The 21,340-nt window shown below is 40.4% G+C and overlaps 1 protein-coding gene across 6 annotated transcripts in view; it reads left to right on the forward strand.

The window, feature by feature from the left end:
• The first annotated feature begins 6,041 nt into the window (after window positions 1-6,041).
• Window positions 6,042-21,340, forward strand: part of PPP1R12C (protein phosphatase 1 regulatory subunit 12C) — a 51,073-nt gene continuing 35,774 nt past the window's right edge. For all 6 annotated transcript variants that reach the window (XM_072156788.1, XM_072156790.1, XM_072156791.1 and 3 more), the window contains exons 1-2: window positions 6,042-6,140; window positions 20,668-20,798. In XM_072156788.1, coding sequence (XP_072012889.1) covers window positions 6,057-6,140; window positions 20,668-20,798 — 215 coding nt within the window. In that variant the 5' untranslated portion in view covers window positions 6,042-6,056. The remainder of the gene's footprint in view (window positions 6,141-20,667; window positions 20,799-21,340) is intronic.

A 21,340-nucleotide genomic window follows, 5' to 3' on the forward strand; every position in this document is an offset into this window, starting at 1 on the left:
CATCCATAATTGGCGTTTTGACGTTTTGTCTTACTCCAGTAAGATTATCAAACTTCTTAAAGCTTTTTGTCATTAAACCTGTGTTGGGTGTAATAGTACTTATGTTTAGTCATGTCTGTACTATTGCGTTCATTTGCGGGAAGAGGTTAAAGGACACCTGTCATCAGGTCTGTGTCACTAGTCCTGTCACCTCTTCCTGTTGGAGCAGCTCACAAGGATCCCATCCCAGCCTTTATCTAGTCAATTCATACATTTATTATTCTAAAATACTTTTTCTTTATTATGTAAATAAGGATGGTCACATGGTCAGAGGCAGTGATGTCATTCCTGTTACCCCTCCCCTCTCCTCCCCCTGCTCATGTCTGTGTGTAATGTATAGTAAAGCATTGCTAGTGCCTGTGCTTTATCTGCTGACATGCTGCATCCTTCTAATACACAGACATCAGCTACACAAGTACCTGGCATGTTCTGCTATAACATGGCTGCCTGGAGCTGTTGTATCTCTCCTATACACATACAGGCTGCAGGGGGCGCCAGCACCAGGAAGCACATCATTATACAGCCGCACATCATTATACATGCTGTCAGTCAAGCACTGGGGTGTGGCTGTACCTCCCACTCATGAATAAGCTGGACAGCTTGAATATGGTAATGACTCAATGTACATCTCACAGTTCATTTGCATACAGCTTTAGGACAATGTAGAGGGACAATGAAGGGATAGAGGCAATGCTCTCTAATGGCAGTTTATGAAAATATATTTAGTTTAGGGGGGTTATTTTGCTTGATGGGTTCTCTTTAACTATTTATATATACTGTGTTTCCCTTGAGGAGATGATAATTTTTTTTTTTCTCCTAAAGAGCCACTTGGTCTTATTTTCAGGGGATGTCTTATTTTTCCATGAAAAAGAATTCACATTTATTGTTGAACTGGAAATAAACATTTTATACTGTAGTAACAGACATCAACATCAAGAATGGATTGTGACTCTATTTCCATATAAAGAATCTATTGGATATTTAAAGGGGTATTCCGGGAATATGAACGTCTAATACAAAAACCCATAATGCTATAAATAAATGAATGTAACAAAACTCAATGTCATTATTCGCAAAACGGAGCTTAAATAGTTTGATTTTATGATTCACAAGATTTTTATGGTCTCTCTAAAGTTATCACTAAGATGGCTGCCACTGGAAACTACAAGTCCCAAGATCCTTTAGTTCTCAGTAACTCCTCCTACCACTTATACTCTGCTCCCAGTGATGATCTAGCAGGTTTTCTTGCTCTGTTACCATAGTAATGATGTGTAACTGCCATCACCACAACCCTGGCCATACAGAATGCACTGCAACCAATCAACTACAGCCAAACTTAGTGGTGATCACATGACCTGCCCAGGCAGGTGCAGGACATGTGATGTGGACATGTGACCAGCGGCCATCTTCTGTCCTGTGTCTTCTCCGCACTGAGGAAATTAACAGACTGATTAAAGGGCCAGTAACATTTTAATTCTTCATTACATTGTATATCCACAGCATTTTTCTGCTAACGGGAGCAAAGTTTTAACTTAAAACTAAGTACATATAAGCTTATATTTTAAGGACCCATGTGTACATGAATTATGCTGATTCCTGGAATACCCCTTTAATGAACAAAAAGCTACATTTTCTATAAAAACACGTCCTGTCCATAACTTCTGTAACATTCTTATTACTCTACAAACTCTGAATTTCATGGTGAAATTTTTGTGACTTCATTCCTTTTAGAATCTTTGGCCCTATATCTCATATTTTACCCTTTGTTTCAATGATCACTCGTGTCTCAACAGTCATTGGTTTTAGCTCTTTAATTTTTCACTTGTGTCACAACACCTTTCAGTATGTAAGTGATCTACTAATACCAATGTATGGCATCAGGATATCTGTAGCAATGATTGACGCCAGGTCTTATTTGTAGGAGAGGCCTTATTTGGGGGGGGGGGGGGTACATGTGTTTACTCTGTTGTGCTGCATTCAATTTGCCATTTGTAATTGAGGCCATACTTTTAATTTTAGCTGAATGCACCTGCTAAAATTCATCATACCTGATCTGTTGGAAACTCCCCATATGTAAAGCTGGTGGGGATCAGCTTATCAGGTCTGTGTGGCTATTTTCATTTTATGACCACTTTTCTAAAATCGCAGAAAAAAGTTGATTCAACTTTTTTTTTTTTGTTAGGGTGATGTCACACATGGCGTTTTGAATCCATTTTTGTCCTGTTTTTAAGCAAAAAGCATGCGTTTTGCATAAAAACGGGCCAAAAACTGGTTCAAAACTGGTTCCAAACGCCATGTGTGGCATCACCCCAAGTCTTTCTTTGTTGGTGTTGTACAACAGTAAGGTGCAGTCCTGGCTGGTGTCTCTCCTCCACCCATGTGCTGAACTCTGACTACATGGCTGCCTTGCCTTAGATCCCACTGACTGATTATAGTATGTAGTGAGGAATGTGCAGCGCTGTCCTCTCCATGCAGGCTCATACCGATTCCAGGCTGATAGTGGAAACCAAAGCATTGCAGAAGGAAGGGCTGCTAGTTCTCGTCCGCTTCCCCTGATAAACCAGAACTGGAAACAGTCTGTAGGAGAGACCCATGATAATGTAGGATTCTCTGCTTACTTCCACAGAGAAACAAGCAGAGACAACACGATCAGATCAGACATCCCGGACTTCCTAGTGCAGTGATGGCAAACCTTTTAGAGACAGAGTGCCCAAACTACAACAAAGACCCACTTATTTATCGCAAAGTGCCAACACAGAAATTTAATTTGTGATTTATACTCCCTTTTTTGTCACAGCTTTCATTAATACCAGCACCCTGAGGACACCAATAAAGCAGAAAATAGTCCCAGGTAGAGCTGTCACTTTATAATACATCTGTGCACAGCAAGTCCTGGGCTGTCTGGGACTGCAGGAAGATACCTGGAGTCATCTCTGGTGATGGCTTGAGTGCCCACAGAAAGGGCTCTGAGTGCCACCTCTGGCACCAGTGCCATAGGTTGGCCATCACTGTCCTAGTGAGTTCTCTGCTGCACCAGATTAATCGCTGTGTCTGGTGCTGGATGATAAATTTCCCCCAATATGTAGTATCTGATGCTCACATGTACACTACTGGTTAATTTGCCATAAGTATATTGGGTGTTACTCTTCCTGTAGAAATTTTATATACCACGATGGACCCTGTTGACTACGGTCCATCTGTTTGTGTTGTAGTTTATCATGCGGCGGACATGACTGTGGCCACATGTATTTCTATTGAAAAAAGCAACCACCACACAAGTGTGTGACCTGGATACAATAAAACTGTCACCTTGTTACTCTTTATTGTATTTTGTGTATGCTAAATATTAAGTGGCATATGATGGAGATGTCATGCCTTATTCACACAGGCAGATGAACAGTCAAACCCTGGAGCATATGTTGGTATCCGCAAAACCACGATAATAGCGTAAAATCCCATACAAACAGAAAATAAATGACCTGTTGTCGCAGTTGCCGGCAGACTTGAAGTATTGTACATCAGAAAGATTATTGCACATTTTTGTGATACTTGTGTAATGGTTGTGGGCTTCCCACTGGGGGGTTGCGTGCAGTGACCTGGAATATATAATACAGTATATCTTATGGATATATATACTCCTAATATTACCCTGTAATCCCTTATTTCATTTATGTGCACCATAATTTCTATCATGGCTAGATAAAGATTTATTATTCTTGTCTTTATGGACAGTGGGTATGTAAAGTATTCAGATCACTAAGTTTTTCACTGTTTGGTAAGATCAAAAAAGTTCTTCTTTTTGCTCAATATGTACACTCTGCACCCCAGAAAAAAATTAGAAATGTAGATATTTTTGCTAATTTATTAAACAAGAAAAACTGAAATTACATGGTCATAAGTATTCAGACCTTTTGCTGTGACACTGATATTTAACTCGCATGCTGTCCATTTCCTTCTGATCCTTATTGAGATGGTTCTACTCCTTTATTGGTGTCCAGCTATGTTTAATTAAACTGATTGGACTTGATTAGGAAAGGCACATGCCTGTTTATATAAAACCTCACAACTCTCAATGCAATGCAGATCCGGGCAGGTTGCAAAAGAATTTCTGCAGCACTCAAGGTTCCTTACAGCACAGTGACCTCCATAATCCTTAAATGGAAGAAGTTTGAGACGACCAAAATTCTTCCTCAACTTGGCTGCCCAGCCAAAATAAGCAATCGTGGGAGGGAGAGCCTTGGTGAGCAAGCTAAAGAAGATCCCAAAGATTACTGTGGCTGAGCTCCAGAGATGACTTTGTGGAGCTTTATCCCCCATCTCCCTACTGCAACTATCGCTGCAGCCCTCCACCAGTCGGGGCTTTATGGCAGAGTGTGCCGATGGAAGCCTCTCCTCTGTGCATGACATATGAAAGCCTGCTTAGTTTGCAAAAACATACATGAAGGACTCCCAAACTGAGAAATAAGATTCTTTTCTCTGATGAGATTGAACTTTTTGGTGTTAATTCTAAGTAGTATGTGTGGAGAAAACCATGCACTGCACATCACCTGAAAAATATAATCCCAAAGTGACACATGGTGGTGGCAGCATCATGCTATGAGCTGAAGGGACAGGATGACTGGTTGCAATTGAAGAAAAGATGAATGTGGCCAAGAAAGGAGATCTCCTGGATCAAAACCTTTTTCAGAGTGCTCTGGACCTCAGACTGGGCCGAAGGCTCACCTTCAAACAAGGCAATGACCTTAAAGGGGTATTCCAGGAATCAGCATAATTCATATACAAATGGATACTCAAAATATAAGCTAATATGTAATTAGTTGTTATTTAAAATTTTGCTCCCGTTAGCAGAAAATGCTGATGACATAGACTGTGATGAAGAATTACAATGCTACCGGCCCTTTAATCAGTCCGTTAATTTCCCCCGCGCGGTCCGTTGCAGAACAAAAGATGGCCACTGGTCACATGTCCACATCACATGTCCTGGGCAGGTCATGTGATCACCACTAAGTTTGGCTGTAGTCGGTTGGTTGCAGTGCAGCCAGTATGGCCAGTGTTGTGGTAATGACAGTTATATATCATTACTATGGTAACAGAGCAGCACAGTCTGTTACATCATCACTGGGAGCAGAGCATAAGAGGGAGGAGGAGGTACTGAGAACTAAAGGATCATGGGACCTCCAGCGGCGGCCATCTTAGGGATAACTCCACCTACTTTAGAAAGGCCATAAATTTTGTAAATCATAAAATCAAACTGTTTAAGCTCCATTTTGTGACTAATGACATTGGGTATTGTTGTACTCATTAATTTATATCATCATGGGTTTTTGTGTCAGATGTTCATATTCCCGGAATACCCCTTTAAGCACACAGCTAAAATAACAAAGCAGTGGCTTCAGAACAACTCTGACCATTCTTGAGCCCTGACCCAAACCCGATTTGAAGACCAGGAGGGGGGGGGGTGACTTGAACGGCGCTAGCTGGATGATAATCATTCAGGGAAAGTGTACACACTTCATAAATATTGGTTCAAATGTTGCTTTATTGATGTCGAATGTCGGAGACACAGTCTCCTCCTCCAGATCTACAGTTAAAATATATATTTACAGAAACATGCATGATGCATACAGATTAAAAGGAAGGAAAGTGAATCCATAAAATTATATGTATAGTGGACAGACACCATACACCCTCCAAGTCTATAGAGCCGGCGGAAGTGCCAGCTCTGCTCCTCTATGCATCGCAATACTTCAGCGTGATGCTGTGTGAAGGGGAGAAGTGGTAATAAACTGCATCTCCCTTCTCCCTAGGGTTTCCAGGTGTCTCTGACGTTAAACCAATATTTATGAAGTGTGGACACTTTTCCTTAATGATTACCTTCCAACTAGCGCCATTCCAGTAATAGGATAAATGGGGATCTCCACCGTTCGTTTGCTCTTCTCTAAGGAAGATGGAACACAATCTCGCTTTTGTATTTCCTAATACTAAACCTAATTGAGCATCTCTGGAGAGACTCGAACATGGCCGTCTACCAACATTCGCCATCCAACCTGAGGGAACTGGAGAGGATCTGCAAGGAAGAGGCAGAAGATCCCCAAATCCAGGTGTGGAAAACTTGTTGCATCATTCCCATGAAGATTCATGGCTGTACTAGCTCAAAAGCTGCTTCTAGTCAATACTGAGCAAAGGCTCTGAATACTTGTGACCGTGTGATATTTCAGTTTTTTTTCTTTTTTAAATGAGCAAAAAAATATTTTTTTTCTTTTTCCTGTCAATATGGGGAGCAGAGTATACATTAACCCCTTACCGAAATGTGACGTCGGCTGCGGGTGCATGGAGAGGGCTTATAGGCTGAGTCGCTGCTAGCACCGATCGCGGGCTTTAACCCACCGATCGCTGATGGAGTGCCGTCATCGGGGAGGGGTGATCCATCGCCATGACAGCCTTGGGTCTTCCAAAGATCAGCACATTGTAATGAATGAGGAAAATCTCCATATACTGCCATACTGTAGTATGGTAGTGTATGATTCGATTGATCAGACATTATAGGGTTAAAGTACCCTAAGGAGTATGAAAAATAGTAAAAATTTAAAAAAGGGGGAAAAAATTATTATAAACATAAAAATTCAAATCACCCCCTTTCCCTAGGACTGATATAAATAAACAGTAAAAATCATAAACACATTGGGTATCGCCGCGTCCGAAAATGCCAGATTTATCAAAATATAATAACAATTTTTTACTGCGATTAACCCCATAACCAAAAATAGCGCCCAAAGTCGAAAATGGCACTTTTTTTTGCAATATTAAAAAAAAAATCTATAGAAAGTGATCAAAGGTCGAACAGTACTAAAAATGGTAGCATTGAAAATCAAAAAGTCGCAAAAAAATGACACCACCCACAGCTCCGTACACCAAAGTATAAAGTTCATTTTTTTTTTTTTTGTACAGGAGGTTTTAATATTTGTAAATGTATGAAAACAATACTGGCCCAAAGAATAAAGTAGACCTGTCATTTGGGGCGTACAGTAAAATCCAAGCCCACAAGAAAACGGCGCAAATGCGTTTTTTTAACCAATTTCTCTGCATTTGGAATTTTTTTCCTGATTCCCAGTACACGGCATGAAATATTAAATACCATCGCTTAAGTGCAATTTGTTACGCAGAAAACAAGCCCTCACACAGCTCTTTACATGGATAGATTTTTGGAGGTGGGGAGTGAAAAATGAAAACGCAAAAACGAAACAGGGCTGCAACCGAAGGGGGTTAAGGAACAAAGAAAAGAACTTTTCTGATTTTGCCAATTTGCTGCAATAAAACAGAGTGATGTAGCATTTACTTTACTTTATTACTTCCTCTGCATTACAGATGTTAGGTTTCTTGTTAATATGATGTTGTGATTTGTTGTAATGTTTGTGCTGTAGCGAAGTCACTGCTCTATATTTAGTGATCATGTAGTAGAAGGGTGATAGATACTTTGAAACATAACAAAGAAATAAAACCACATAATCCCCTGCTTCCATATGCCATTAACCCCTTAATGACCGCCCTATCGGGTTTTTACGGCGGTCATCTAGAACAACATTGGATCATTCAGAGATCCTCACTGAACTTCTGGGGTGAGTTTGCTGCAATAGTAGTAGAGGGGCCAAATAATATTACATGCCCCACTTTTCAGTTTATTATTATAATTTTTTTTTTTTTACAGAAGTTCAACCCTGAAATATGACACTACTATAGCTGTGGACTTTATGTGTAGTAAGCTGATCTGCTCATGTTCTTCTTCCCTCCTATTTTATCATTAGAAGGGTTCATCTGTTGGGAAGGCGACTGTAATCTCTTATCTTTGTTACATGGTTACTTGCTGTTGATACTGTCAACACTTTATTGTCATACAGAATTGACATGTCGCTGTGGAGCACTTTGGTAAATGATCCAAACTAGAATAGTTGCTGATTAGTAGAAGGGTTAGACAGAATAAAACATATTTTAATAGTAATTAAAATAAAAGTCACCAACTAAAATGAGATGTATTGAAATAACAAACTATCATCCCCATTCAGGTGATATTGGATGATATTTAGAATTGTTATTTCAATACATCTCATTTTAGTTGGTGACTTTTATTCTAACTACTATTAAAAGTTGTGTTTTACTCTACCGAACCCTTTTGCTTAGTTTTGTGACTTATTAGGCGCAAGAATGGGATAATTCCAAGCCCAAAAGTTGCACTAAGATCTGGGCTACAAAAATAAATACGGCTACTGCATTAAATTTTTGAGGCTGTTAGCTTTGGTATGCTGCTTGATTCTGCGCCTAAAAAGTTGCAAACAAAAGAAAAAGGAAGCAATAGGAGTGACCCATGTCCCCCAGTGACATAAGAATTAATGGACTGGCTTACTTTCTACTGAATGTGATTCATGTTCTCTCTTTTGCTGCTTGGCATTTGTAAACCCCAATTGGTATTCTCATGGTATTTATAACCTGATGATGACATAACGTACAAGATAAATTGGATGTGCCTGTAATTGTTCTTCACATCTCTTGCCCCTGCCGCCCATTTCAAGAATTCCTCCTGACCACCCATCGATGTATATACAATTGACCAAGCCTTCAACGTGTTCTCAGTGGGGAGAAGAGAATTAACCATCTATACACATTAGATGAATGTTTGAATCGGCTAATTTAGACTCTCCGTGTAATGTGGATAGGATAAGGATTGGGCAGGTTGGAATTCGCTGCCTGATCTTTGTTTTCAGGGCACAGACTACTGTTGCCTAGTCATGCTTATCTCAATGGGACATGGAGGTGCATCTGTCCCCCAGGATCTTGTATCGGGGGTGGAGACAGATTCTCTATTTGTGTGGCCACACTGCATTCACTATAGCTGATCATGGTAAATCCTTCTCACCAAATATATTGTGGTTGTAGAACCCATTGCTATTCAGTTCCTTAAATAGAGAATGCTGGAGGCTAGAAAGCCCCTAATGAGGCTTTGTGATCATTGGCAGTAACATTGGCCCAGATTAAAGTGGCTGGGCCAGTTTTCTGTCATACTTTGCACAAAAATAAATGTGCAAACTGATTGCACGTGTAATTATAAAGTGTTTGCACCAGTTTTGTGTTGTGGCTGCACTGTGCTTTCTGGTGCTGATGGGGACTCTGCGCCACATTTATGTAAAAAAGTTAAAACTGGTGAAAAAAAAACCCTGGTACTCCGTTTAAGCGTGTGCATGGTGAGCAAGATTATTGAAGACCATCCACTCTGCACATTAGTCACTATTGGTTATTCAATGAGTGTGGGGCTTTGAAGCCTGTCAGCCAGAGACCAGTACGATGTGAAAGTTTCAAGTCTGATCCTGACGTACAGGACATCTTTATGTATTTTTTGGTGTCAAGAATGAAGAAAAGTAGAATATGGTTAAAGAAATTTGTGCTGAAGTTGGTACTGTAAATGGTTTTATAGGGGAGAACAGAGGCTGAGAAACCTGTGCTGCAGGAGCTAGGAATGTATCCTTATCTCACCAGTGTGGCTCCAGCAGGTGTAAATGTTTGATTACTCGCCCCAGACATCCCAAAATCATTTTGCCAAATTGTCTACATAACTTGGGCAAAATCATATACACAAGTATGCACCAGTTTGGCACTGAAAATCCACCATTAAAGGACATCTAATACCAGGATGATATATTGTAAATCAAGCACAATTTCACACTGATGTGTGTCCCCTCTATGGCAGGATCTGCTGGGGTTTGTTTTTTTTTTTTGCTTCTTACACCCTTGTTTTTGCAGAAAAAAAGGTTTTTAAAAATATGCAAATGAGCCCGATGGCCTCAAGGCTCCATAGCTCCTAATTTGCATAAACTTACATTTTTTAATTTTTTTATCTTTTTTGTAAAAACAAGGGCAAAGGAATCTTGAAGAAAAGCGATCCTGATAGAGGGTAACACACCAGTATATAAGTTTGCTTGGTTTGCAATCCTTCATCCTGGTGGTAGATGGTAGTGCATTGTGCGTAGAAATTCTTCTACTACTGCTGTTTCTGCTTGTCCTTTGACATTTTCTGTATTTTTTTTTTTGACTCGCAAAGAATTACTAGAATAGATCTTCAAACAGCCATGTGCATGAGCCCATAGCAACAGCTGGGAAAGTAGCGGTGCTATAACTTTTTTTTCTTTTCTTCTTCTCTTCAACTTCCGGCGAGGATACATTTGGATTCGCCTACCATTTGTGGAAGGAACATACAGTCGATTGTGTGAGTGAGGGCAGTGTAGCACAGATCTGGGATTGTCATTAATGTGGGATGTGCTGAACACGGAGTATCTCTGGTTATTCCATGACTTCATGTGTTTTTGGCTGATGTGGAAGATGTCTGCTCCCTCTCCACACCCCATTATTTATGTGTGTTTGTGTAGAGTGGAGCAGTCTCATTGCTGCTCCTGTTCTTGTGGTTATATTTTAGATTGTGGGAGATGGGGCTTGTCTATACTTCCATACATGTTCAGGAGTGTGTTTTGAGGTGCATAGCACATGCAAAAGAATGACATTGCTGACCATCCCTGTCAGGGTCAGCCTTGGATTTCTGCCATGGATTGAGAAAATGCTGGAAAGATTTCCTGTACAAACATAAACAAACCTGGACTCACACACAGCATCTTATCGTGTGTTCTCAGTCATTATGTAGTCTTATGTAAAGTATGTACAGGCGGTCCCCTACTTAAGAACACCTGACTTACATACAACCCCTAGTTACAAACGGACCTCTGGATATTGGCAATTTACTGTACTTTTGCCTTGGACTACAATAAACAGCTGTAACAGTTATCAGAGGTGTCTGTAATGAAGCTTTATTGTTAATCCTGATTCTTATGACAACCCAACATTTTTAAAATCCAATTGTCACAGAGACCAAAAAAAATTTGGCCAGGGATTACAATGATAAAGTATACAGTTCCGACTTACATACAAATTCAACTTAAGAACAAACCTTCAGACCCTATCTTGTATGTAACCCGGGGACTGCCTGTAGTAGGTTGTAGCAAGCTTGTTTTTTTGCTATAAACTGTGTCCAATTAATCAAAAAGTCATAGGAAAAAAAAAGGTAAGAAAACTATAGGAAATGATTCAGCACAGGGCAAATTCTTTTATAAAACTTGAAGTTTATGCGCTTATGTATTCTTGTATGTTAACGTGTCAACAATAAGATGGATATATCTATCTATATCTCCAGTGTTGGGAAACTGGATTTTATTCTTCTTAGTAGAAAAAAAACAGCATCAAGTTATAAATGTATTCAATGCCACAAGAACAGAAATTTGTATGGGAAATTTGTATGGGAAATTTGTATGGGAAATTTGTATGGGAAATTTGCGGTTCATGATCTTAAACAGTAGTGTGTGGATGGAGTACAAGACAATGTAATTATTTTTTCCCTTTGGGTCTAGGAACGGCACATGATGACCCGACTGGCTGTGTGTACATCTCTGCATTCATAGATTTGCTGTCTAGTCACATCATGGCCTATGGACAACTTGCACTTCATTAAAACAAATAAAATATCAACCAAAAATAAGATAAACAAAAGGAGGTCTGTAGAACAATACAACCTTGCGGAAATAAATGAGGTGATTTTGTATGACGGAGCTCTGGGTCAGCCCTTGGTCCTTTGCTGCTTCCTCTGTAGTAGGATCACTGGACTGAGGAAGGATAATGGTGTGTGGGGAAAGGGGGTAGAGAGATGAACTACTGTACTCTGTGTACTAGCAGCCATGGGCTTTATGGTGTTGTTATACAGTGTGACACTGGTGGTCATATGTTGTGTGCTGCATTCTGGCTTGTTACACACACAGTACCACACATGGCATTAAAGAGCTCTTCAGTACTGACCCCATTTATTGCAGGAAGGGCTCTTTGCTCACTTAGGGCCCTGTGCTCATCCCATATATGGAAGGACCCAGCACGACATGCTAAGTGGCTTAACCCTTTCCCTGCTGGTGATTGCCTGAGAAGTCTATTTATGGTGTGAACCAAAGCAGTGAAATGGCAGGAAGTGTGATCCTTTGTAGTTGTGGGGTGAGGCTGAATCTTAGTTGCTCTACAACTACTATCTCCTCCATAATATCTCATATTTACATGTCCATTGTTAATGTGTAAAACATAGGAATGTGCAGTCCATAGCTCTCTATGTATTGTTGCATAACTTTGCATCACTCATGATCTTTGTGCTTGTTATATGAAGTGCCTATTGGTTCCGTCTGGATGTGTATGTGCCAGGGAATTGGTTGGTCAAGTTTTACATGTTAGAGAATGATGCACCTTAAATGCCTAATAAATGTAATTTGTAGCTCTACCTCTGCACTAGTGCTGGGCCATCTAGCGCAACTCCAGCATTTTTTTTTTCACAAAACAATATCTCTTGGGATTTAGATCAACTTTGCCTATTATCTTGATTACTTATCCCCCTCAGTTTAGCCTACTCTTGCAGTAGCTCGTCTCCTGGTTTTGCCGATTTCTCTTATGATCCATAGAAATCTTTAGAGATACGGACTGAAAGCGGGGAAGGGCTGCTGCTCACAAAGGCTGTTTGTAGCTGAGATAGGTTAAGCAGAGCTGAGTGTGTTCAGTGCTGTGGATGGTGACTCCTACACTAAATAGTGAGGTACAAAATCTCACCTGTTCCCAGTCCCACCATCCCAGTCTGTGATTTAACTGAAATTTCTCTTTACCGCATTCTACACCCCTCCTTAACCTTCTACTCATCACTTTCTGTACTGTGCAGAGAAGCTGTTAACCCTGTGCTCACATAGCACAGACAATACACTTCATGTAACTGTTTCACTGCTGGTTTCTACTACTTACAACAAGCTCCATGTGATGAAAGCTACCAGGCTAATCACCATAAAGATTCTGTATGTACACTAGGCAGTGCTCAGTGGATTAACTTGTAGTTATCTCGCTGGATTTGCTGCTAAATTAATGGATGAGAGAACACAAGTTATCATAGAAAGTGAAGAAAATGTAGTTTGCTTCAAAGCAGAATATGCCATAACTCTGGAAACAAAATGATGGGTAAAACCATCTGGGCATCATTCTTTTTGTTTTAAAGGGGGGGATCACATATGACTATTTGGTTAAAATCATTAGAACATCAGAGTTCTGTTTTACATAAACCAGTTAGTTTTTTTTTTTTACTTAATAAAGTCATTTTTTTTATTTTCAACCTAAATATCTCTATGTTCCCTTTTATTTTTTGATCACCTCCGTGTTGTCCCTCTCTTTGCTCTCCTGGCCTCCATCTCTCTCTCTGTTCTCTATGTAACATTATCATGATTGGGGGTGTACACTGTAGGCAGATTCATCAGGGATAAAAGTTTTGTTACCTCCACCATGTTGGTTTCTGACTAGCTGTCGGTAATGCGGTACATATTTAATTTTGTGGCACTTGGCAGATATTTCTATTTTCTGTCCTGAGCGCCACAAATATGTGCAGCAGTCATAGAATTTGCTGAGCAGGCTGCCAAGGAGCCCCAACAATGGCCACTGCAATAATAGCCAGAGGAGGGAGCCAACTTGTCCACCAGATTATCAGCACCCGAACTTCCACAGTCTGAGAGCTGTGACTCTGCAGATTTCATAGTGAATGTTTCTGTTCTACTGGACCAATTTTCTTTTGGACCACTCTTTGCAACCTTCCAGCACCAAAAAATTGAAAGACTCTTATTGTCTCTAGAGTATTCACTCCACATAAACCATGCCCCTTTTCGGATCCAAGTTGGAGGAGGTGGAAAAAATAACAAATTTTGTTCTTTTACTACCCACTAATAAATGAGTCGGAAAGGAGAACAGGCGTGGAAGCACCACCAAAAAGGCACATATATAAATAAAGGAATTATGATTAAACCCCTAGAAAATGTCCTCCATTGGACCTAATCGGCCAGCCCACCTGAGCCCCCCACCTCCTTTCATCACAATCTGTCACCACGGTTGTAGTATCGCACTTGTGTGCACTTTTGACATGTTTATTCTTGACATAAGTCCTGATCTCCTTGTGGCTGAAGACAGGAAGCCTAATCTATTGCTTAACAATAGAACACAGGCAGTTACCGAAATAACTCTAATTGTTAGGAGGACGACTCCCTCTTTAATATTGTGCCAGAGCTGTATCGCTGACCAAGGCTCTGCTCATTTAAAGAGGACGGGTTGCCTATATGCATGTGTCTGTTTCAGTAAATGCTTGTATTTTCTACAAAATAACAAGCCTGGAGAATCACATATTTTATCCTGTTTCGCGAGGGATATATTGTAAATTCAAAGCAGGTTGGTAACCATTGCGGATATGCATCCTACATACATTGTCCACGCTTAAGAGGATGTGTAGTGAAACCCCCAAGTAATGAATTTATACATAAATCTCTAGGAGTGACAGTGTCATACATGTATTGACATATAGTAGGATGTAAACTAACATGAGAGTAATGATTAAAAGTTCCTTTCTAAATGGAGCATAGACCTAAATGCGGTTGTACCTTGTTATCCCCTATTCCCAGGATGGGGTGACAAGCTGATAGGTGGGGGTCAAGATGCTATCATAATCTGATGAACACTAAGGTTCAGCATTGCGCCTCACCGCTATTCAGCCCACAGATCGTATAAGTTCTCAAGTTTCTGTGGGGAAGGGCCTTGGGGTGCTGGAAGTGGTAGTGACGGCCTGTAAGGAGATCGGGCCAGTAAGCTCTGTATCGCTCACTAGCCGAACAAGGATCTCTGCAGCTGGAGATGGATTTGTAATGTCTAATGACATCAGCAGAGCTCCACTTGTGTGTAAGACAGGGAAAAGACTCTTCAGATGAGGTAAACATTGGCTCTCAGCTCCTGCTACGTTGTTTCCCAGTGGGGGATTAAATCAAGTAGGATCCATGCCAGACACATTACACAGAGCAGCCTATGTGTTACATGGACATGGCGTGTGCCCAGGGCTAGCATGTAACCCGAGCTCACTGCATCCAGACCTTTACTTCTCAATTCAGACAACAGCTTTGACTAAAAGTGAAAAACTTCATTAATCTGTGTATTTAAAATTTACAAAAGTTCATGTAACTACAAGTAACTGAAAAATAAAAGGGAAAAAAACTAACTAGAACTATAGAATGAACCTCACAAAAGGTTGTGAAGAAAAGAGCATGCATATACCTTATTAATATAGTGTCCTCATAATACAGCTCATTGCTTGGTAGGGACCTGATCAGACACACAACTGGCAGAATGTCTATAAACAGTAGAAATTGAATAAGCCAAAATTACATTTTTGGCCTCAGACGTGTAGCATATGGCCCCATTCATTACAATGTGCAAAACGGCGTGTCCCATTCTTCATATATTTCCGTTCTGTATGTCCCATAGAAGTCCTATGGGAACATATAAAATATGCGTTGCATACGGTTGTGCACCGCATGCTACCGTATAAACGTGCAGTATCCAGGAGGACCAGAACCAGTGGGAGGTGCATTCTGACCTCCAGCCAATAGTCATCCAACCAGCCATCTTTTGCCAGCCTACTGTATTTTCTACAGATACGGCACGGATACAGTAACTTTTGTGGTCAGGCTCCTTTCACACAGCCATTGTGGGGACGTATATCTGGCTGCAAGTTTGTGGATGCATATACGCCCCCATAGATGGCTATGGCGGCCGGTGGCAGCGCAACAGTGCGCACACACATGTGGCACCATACCGTGCACAGAGAAAAGATGGAGCATGCGCTAATTTTCCCTGTGTTTACAGCCGGGCACCGTGCTTCACCATGGAGTGGGGAGGAGTGAGCAGTGCACGTGTGTGTGTTAAAGTAGCCTCATACGAGTGGAAAACGTCCTGAATTTATGGCTAAAATACAGCTGTATATACAGAACAGGAAAAAAAGCATACGGTTGTGTGCATGAGGTGTAACTCGTAGATCCAGGCATGTTTTATATTTGAAATCCATAGGGTAAGGGGGGGTATTACCAGAGCCCCTCCTTCACAGGTTTCACAGGGTTTTTCACTGCTTCCCCTCTCCTGCTGTAATCTCATTACTGGGGTAAAACCCCAGATCCCTTGGCTGATATCTCTGTCTTTCCAATAGAATGGAGGCAGCAAATGGCCCGTCTTAGAAGTTAATGGGGGCAACACGGTACCTTAGTGCTTAACATTACAGCCTTCCAGCGCTGGGGACCTGGGTTCAAGTCCCAGGGTCAACATCTGCAAAGAGTTTGTATGTTCTCACCGTTTGCCTGGTTATCCTCCGGGTCCTCCAGTTTCCTCACACAGCATAACACACTGGTAGGTTGATTAACCCCTTCGCGTCTATGCCATTTTAGACCTTCAGGACCAGGCCTGATTTTTTTAAATTTGCCCTGTGTCATTATAGGTGGTTATAACTTTGTGACGCTTTAACATATCCAGGGGATTTTGAGATTGTTTTCCCGTCACACATTGTACTTCAAAGTAATAGAAAAATTTTGATGATATCTTTTGTGTTTAGTTATGAATAAAATTGAAATTTGGCTAAAATTTCTGAAAATTTTTCATTTTCAAAGTTCAAAATTTTCTGCTTTTTAGGCAGATAGTCATAGCACCCAAGTAACTTTATAACTAACATTTCCCGAATGTCTGCTTTATATCGGCGCAGGGTTTTATGCATCTTCTCTCTTTTCTAGGTTGTTAGGAGGTTCAGAATTTTGGGAGCAATTTTTCTCATTTTTATGAAAATCGCCAAAACCCTTATTTAGAGGCACATGCTCAGGTCTAAGTGACTTTGAGAGGCCTAAACAGCAGTAAAACCCCATGTATCACGCCATTTTAGAAACTACACCCCTCAATGTGTAAAAAATCAACTTTAAGAAGTATGTTAACCCTTTAGATGCTTCACAGTGGTTAAAACAAAATGGAGGTCTAATTTACAAGCTGTCATTTTTTTTAGACAATATATTAATTTTGGCCAAAAATTAAACCGTCACAAAGTATTAAATGACAAAAAAACTCCACAAAGTTTGATACCCAATTTCTCCCGAGTATAAGGATGCCCCATATGTGGTGGTGACTGCTGTACGGGCGCACGGCCGGGCATAGAAGGGAAGCAGCGCCATTCAGAACAGATCTGCAATGTCACATCTTACAGGCTATAAAATGTTTATTTTTTTGTAATTTGGACATATGGGAGATTATTTTTTTTGTGGATGAAATCCACTTTTCAGGGACATCATTTATGGGGGGGCTCAATAGCCAATAATCAGATTTTATTAACTCTTTCTTGGTGGTGGTTAAAAAAATCAATTCTTGTTTATGGTTTTTAGCATTTTTTTCGCCGGACGTTCACCATACCATAAAAATAATGTGTTATCTTTATTCTACGGGTCATCACGATTACAGCGATACCCCATTTTTATGGCTTTTTTATGGTTAACTTGTTTTGCAGAATATAGAACTAATTTTGTGAGAAATTTGCTTGTTTTTGTATCGCCGTGTAACAATGGGCAGAACATTTATATTTTTTGGTTTACAGAGCTGGTTTATAGCTTATTTTTTGCGGGACAAGCTGTACTTATTCTTGGTATCATGTCGGGGTAAATTTTACTTTTTGATTACTTTTTATGCGCTTTTTATGAGGTCAGATGTGAAAATTTCATAATTTTTGCAAGTTTTTTTGTGGGTTTTTTTTTACGCCGTTCACCGTACGGGTTCAGTGACGATTTTATTCTATTGTACGGGCTGTAACGGACGTTGTGATGCCCAATACGTTGTGTTTTTTTTTGTGATTTTCACTTTTTTATGTTTTATTGTATTATTGCATGGGATGGGACTTCAAGGGACTTTTATTCTTTTTTAATAATTTTTTTTAATTGCACTTTTTTTTTTTAAACTTTTTTTTACAGTTTTATTTTGTCCCAGGGTGGGACATGAACAAGTGATCATTTGATCACGTGTTCATTGTAATATACTGCAATACTAATGTATTGCAGCATATTACATAGTCAGCCTATGCATTCTGCATAGGCTGACATCAGCACTGTTAGGATCGTGCTGTAAGCATGATTCTAACAGGCTTCTAGTGAAGGCAACCCTGGGGGCCTTATCGGGGGCCATGCATGGAGGGTGCCGATCGTCGCGGCGATTCACTATAGACGCTGCGGTCACAATGACCGCGGCGTCTATAGGGTTAAACAGCCGGGATCGCGATAGTCGCGATCCTGGCTGTTACTGCGGGATCCCGGCTACCGCGTACAGCCGGGATCCCGCGGCGATCGCCCGGGCTCAGCTTCTGAGCCCGGGTGATCGCCATGACGTGATACTACGTCAAGGTGCGGGAACGACCCGCATCCTATGACGTAGTATCACGTCAGGGTGCGGGAAGGGGTTAACTTGCTTCACTCATTGGGGACAGGGTCTGATTTGGCAAACTCTGTTTAGTGCTGCGTAATCTATGAGCGCTATATAAACAAAGAATTATTATTAATAAAGCTGTGGCCAAACACGCACCTGCACTCCATTCACAGATGGATGGGATATAAGAGCACCGGTGCTAATAATTCTCATGACTGTTGGAAAGACTCTATGTGAGTGCTGTGAGCAATATAAAAGTTGCTCTCTTAATCTTGTATGGAAAACCTAAAAACAAAACTGCAGATCAGAAAGTAAAAATGGCAGAATATTTTCATGAATTGGCGCTATACTGGTGACGCATTGTACATTCTCTACTTATCTGTGCTTTCATAGTAGTAGATCTGTCTGTCCTACGTTCTCATCCAGAAATGAGCCTCTGATGATTGATATGTTCTCTCAGGTTTTATCACGGTGTATGATCTTTTGCCAGTCCAGTACAGACATTACATGGCTTTAAAGATTGTATAATGCTGCCCAGTGATGAGCTCTCCATCTGTCGTGTGGAGTAATGGTTGATGCTTGTAGTAGTCGGATAGCCAGCTGCTGTGTCCATATGTGCAGAATTTCATAGCTGAGTGTGGATGTTTATGCTGTGTTATAGTTGTTGTCCAGGGAGCATTTCAGCTCACAGCTCCTGTCTTCTGGACACTTTATACAGGTATAAAAAGGAGGAAAACTCCAAAAGGTACATGTTGTGGTGGCTGCAATAGAAACACTTGCTAAATGTTGTTTGCAGTAAGAAGTTCTTTAAAGGGGTATTCTCGCCTGGGCATTCACATTCAGTTTGATAAATCTGCCATATATAAACATTTCTTCAATTAGATGTTATTAAAAAAAATGTTCCTGTGTGAAGATAATTTCTCATAAATGTAGTCATTTTGTCCCTTAGAAACGAGATCAGCTTCCTCGGATACGGCCACGTCTGCTGGAGGGATTGCTCAAAGAAACAAATTGTTTTTGTATATGAAATGTCCGGGATTTACTACATGTCCCACAGGCGTCCTGTGGTAATGAATGCTGAATCCAGGAGGTCAGACAAGACTCAATAGCTCATGTCTGGCCACCGCTGCCAGAGTGTGACGTGGTCGTAACCGAGGAAGCCATCTGGTTTCTAAGGGACAGAATGACTACATTTATGAGAAATTATCTTCACACGGGAATTTTTTTTTTAATAACATCCAATTGAAGAAATGTTTATAAATGGAAGATTAGTGAAACTGAATGTGAATGCCCAGGCGAGAATACCCCTTTAAATATGCCATAACTGTCCATGCCATTGCCTGCTAAGATGTGAATACCTCTTTGAGCCTCTTGCCAGCATCCAAATCACCCCACAAGTAAAGCATTATTATATTGGGCTTTCAAGAAATAACTTTGTGTGCAAAAGTCAAGCACTTCGCATTGTAGTCATGTTCTGAAGGGGACTCCCTGCATCATGTATCTCTAGAGCAGTGTTTGGTCGTAAAATGTGGCCACCGTGATGGCCATGGACCGAGCACTTTGGTGGGTTTGCACTTAAAGGGGTATTCTCATCTGGGCATTCACATTCAGTTTCACTAATCTTCCATATATAAACATTTCTTCAATTGGATGTTATTAAAAAAAATGTTCCTGTGTGAAGATAATTTCCTATAAACATAGCCATGTTGTCCCTTAGAAACGAGATGGCTTCCTCGGTTACGACCACGTCACACTCTGGCAGCGGTGGCCAGACATGTGCTATAGAGTCCTGCCGGACCACCAGGATTCAGCAATCATTACTACAGGATGGGTGTAGGACCTGCAGTAACTCCCGGACATTTCATATACAAAAACTTTTTGTTTATCTGTGCAATCTCTCAGGCAGAGGTGGCCGTATCTGGGGAAGCCATCTCGTTTCTAAGGGATAAAATGACTACATTTATGAGAAATTATCTTCACACAGGAACATTTTTTTAATAACATCTAATTGAAGAAATGTTTACATATGGAAGATTTATCAAACTGAAATGTAAATGCCCAGACGAGAATACCCCTTTAAGCTGCGTTCACATGTGACACTTACAATCTGTTATGAAATGCAATACAACAGCCCAGGATAGGAGATTTGCCATATTGCATTGCTTTTAAAATTTGCGTGTATAAAACGCAATGTTAACAGTGCGTAAACAAATTTAAAATAAACTCCCTTTTAGTCCAGTTATTGTTCTAATCATCTTTTTCTTTGTTCTTTCCTAGGCATGTATAGATGAAAACCTAGAAGTGGTAGAATTCCTAGTAAACCATGGCGCCAATGTGAATCAAGCGGACAACGAAGGATGGACACCTTTGCATGTGGCGGCTTCCTGTGGCTATATGGAAATTGCAGAGTGAGTGAAGGATTAAATTCTATGTACCATTTACCATAAAAATCAAACAGAGATTAACTAGAGACACTTACTCATAGATCCAGACACTGACTGTGGTATTCTTATATTTGTTATCCATGGCCCCCTTCCTTCTAAAATCAACTTTGAAAATTATGCTAATGAGTTTGAGGGGCTGTGAAAGGTAAAGGCTTTCACAGCATACAAGTAAACGTTTATTACATCCTTTCTTTGTTCATCCCTTCAGGATGATGGAGATATCAGATCAAGTCCAATTTTTTTTAATTGCCCTCGTGTAAGTAAAAGAGGTTATGACTTTGGAACATATGTGGGGGATCTTGAGATTTTCTCATTGTACTTTGTACTTCAAGCTAGTTGAACAATTTGGATTATATCTTTTTCATTTAGGAAAAAAAACATTTTCAGAGTTTTAAATTCTTTGCTTTTCAGGCAGAAGTGACACCACCCAAATAGCTTCATCTAACATTATGAATGTCTGCTCTATGTTGGCATGGTTTTTCTATGCATTCTCACTTTTTTATAGG

The sequence above is a fragment of the Engystomops pustulosus genome, chromosome 6 (genome assembly GCF_040894005.1).
Source record: "Engystomops pustulosus chromosome 6, aEngPut4.maternal, whole genome shotgun sequence".
In the NCBI taxonomy this organism is placed as follows: domain Eukaryota; kingdom Metazoa; phylum Chordata; class Amphibia; order Anura; family Leptodactylidae; genus Engystomops; species Engystomops pustulosus.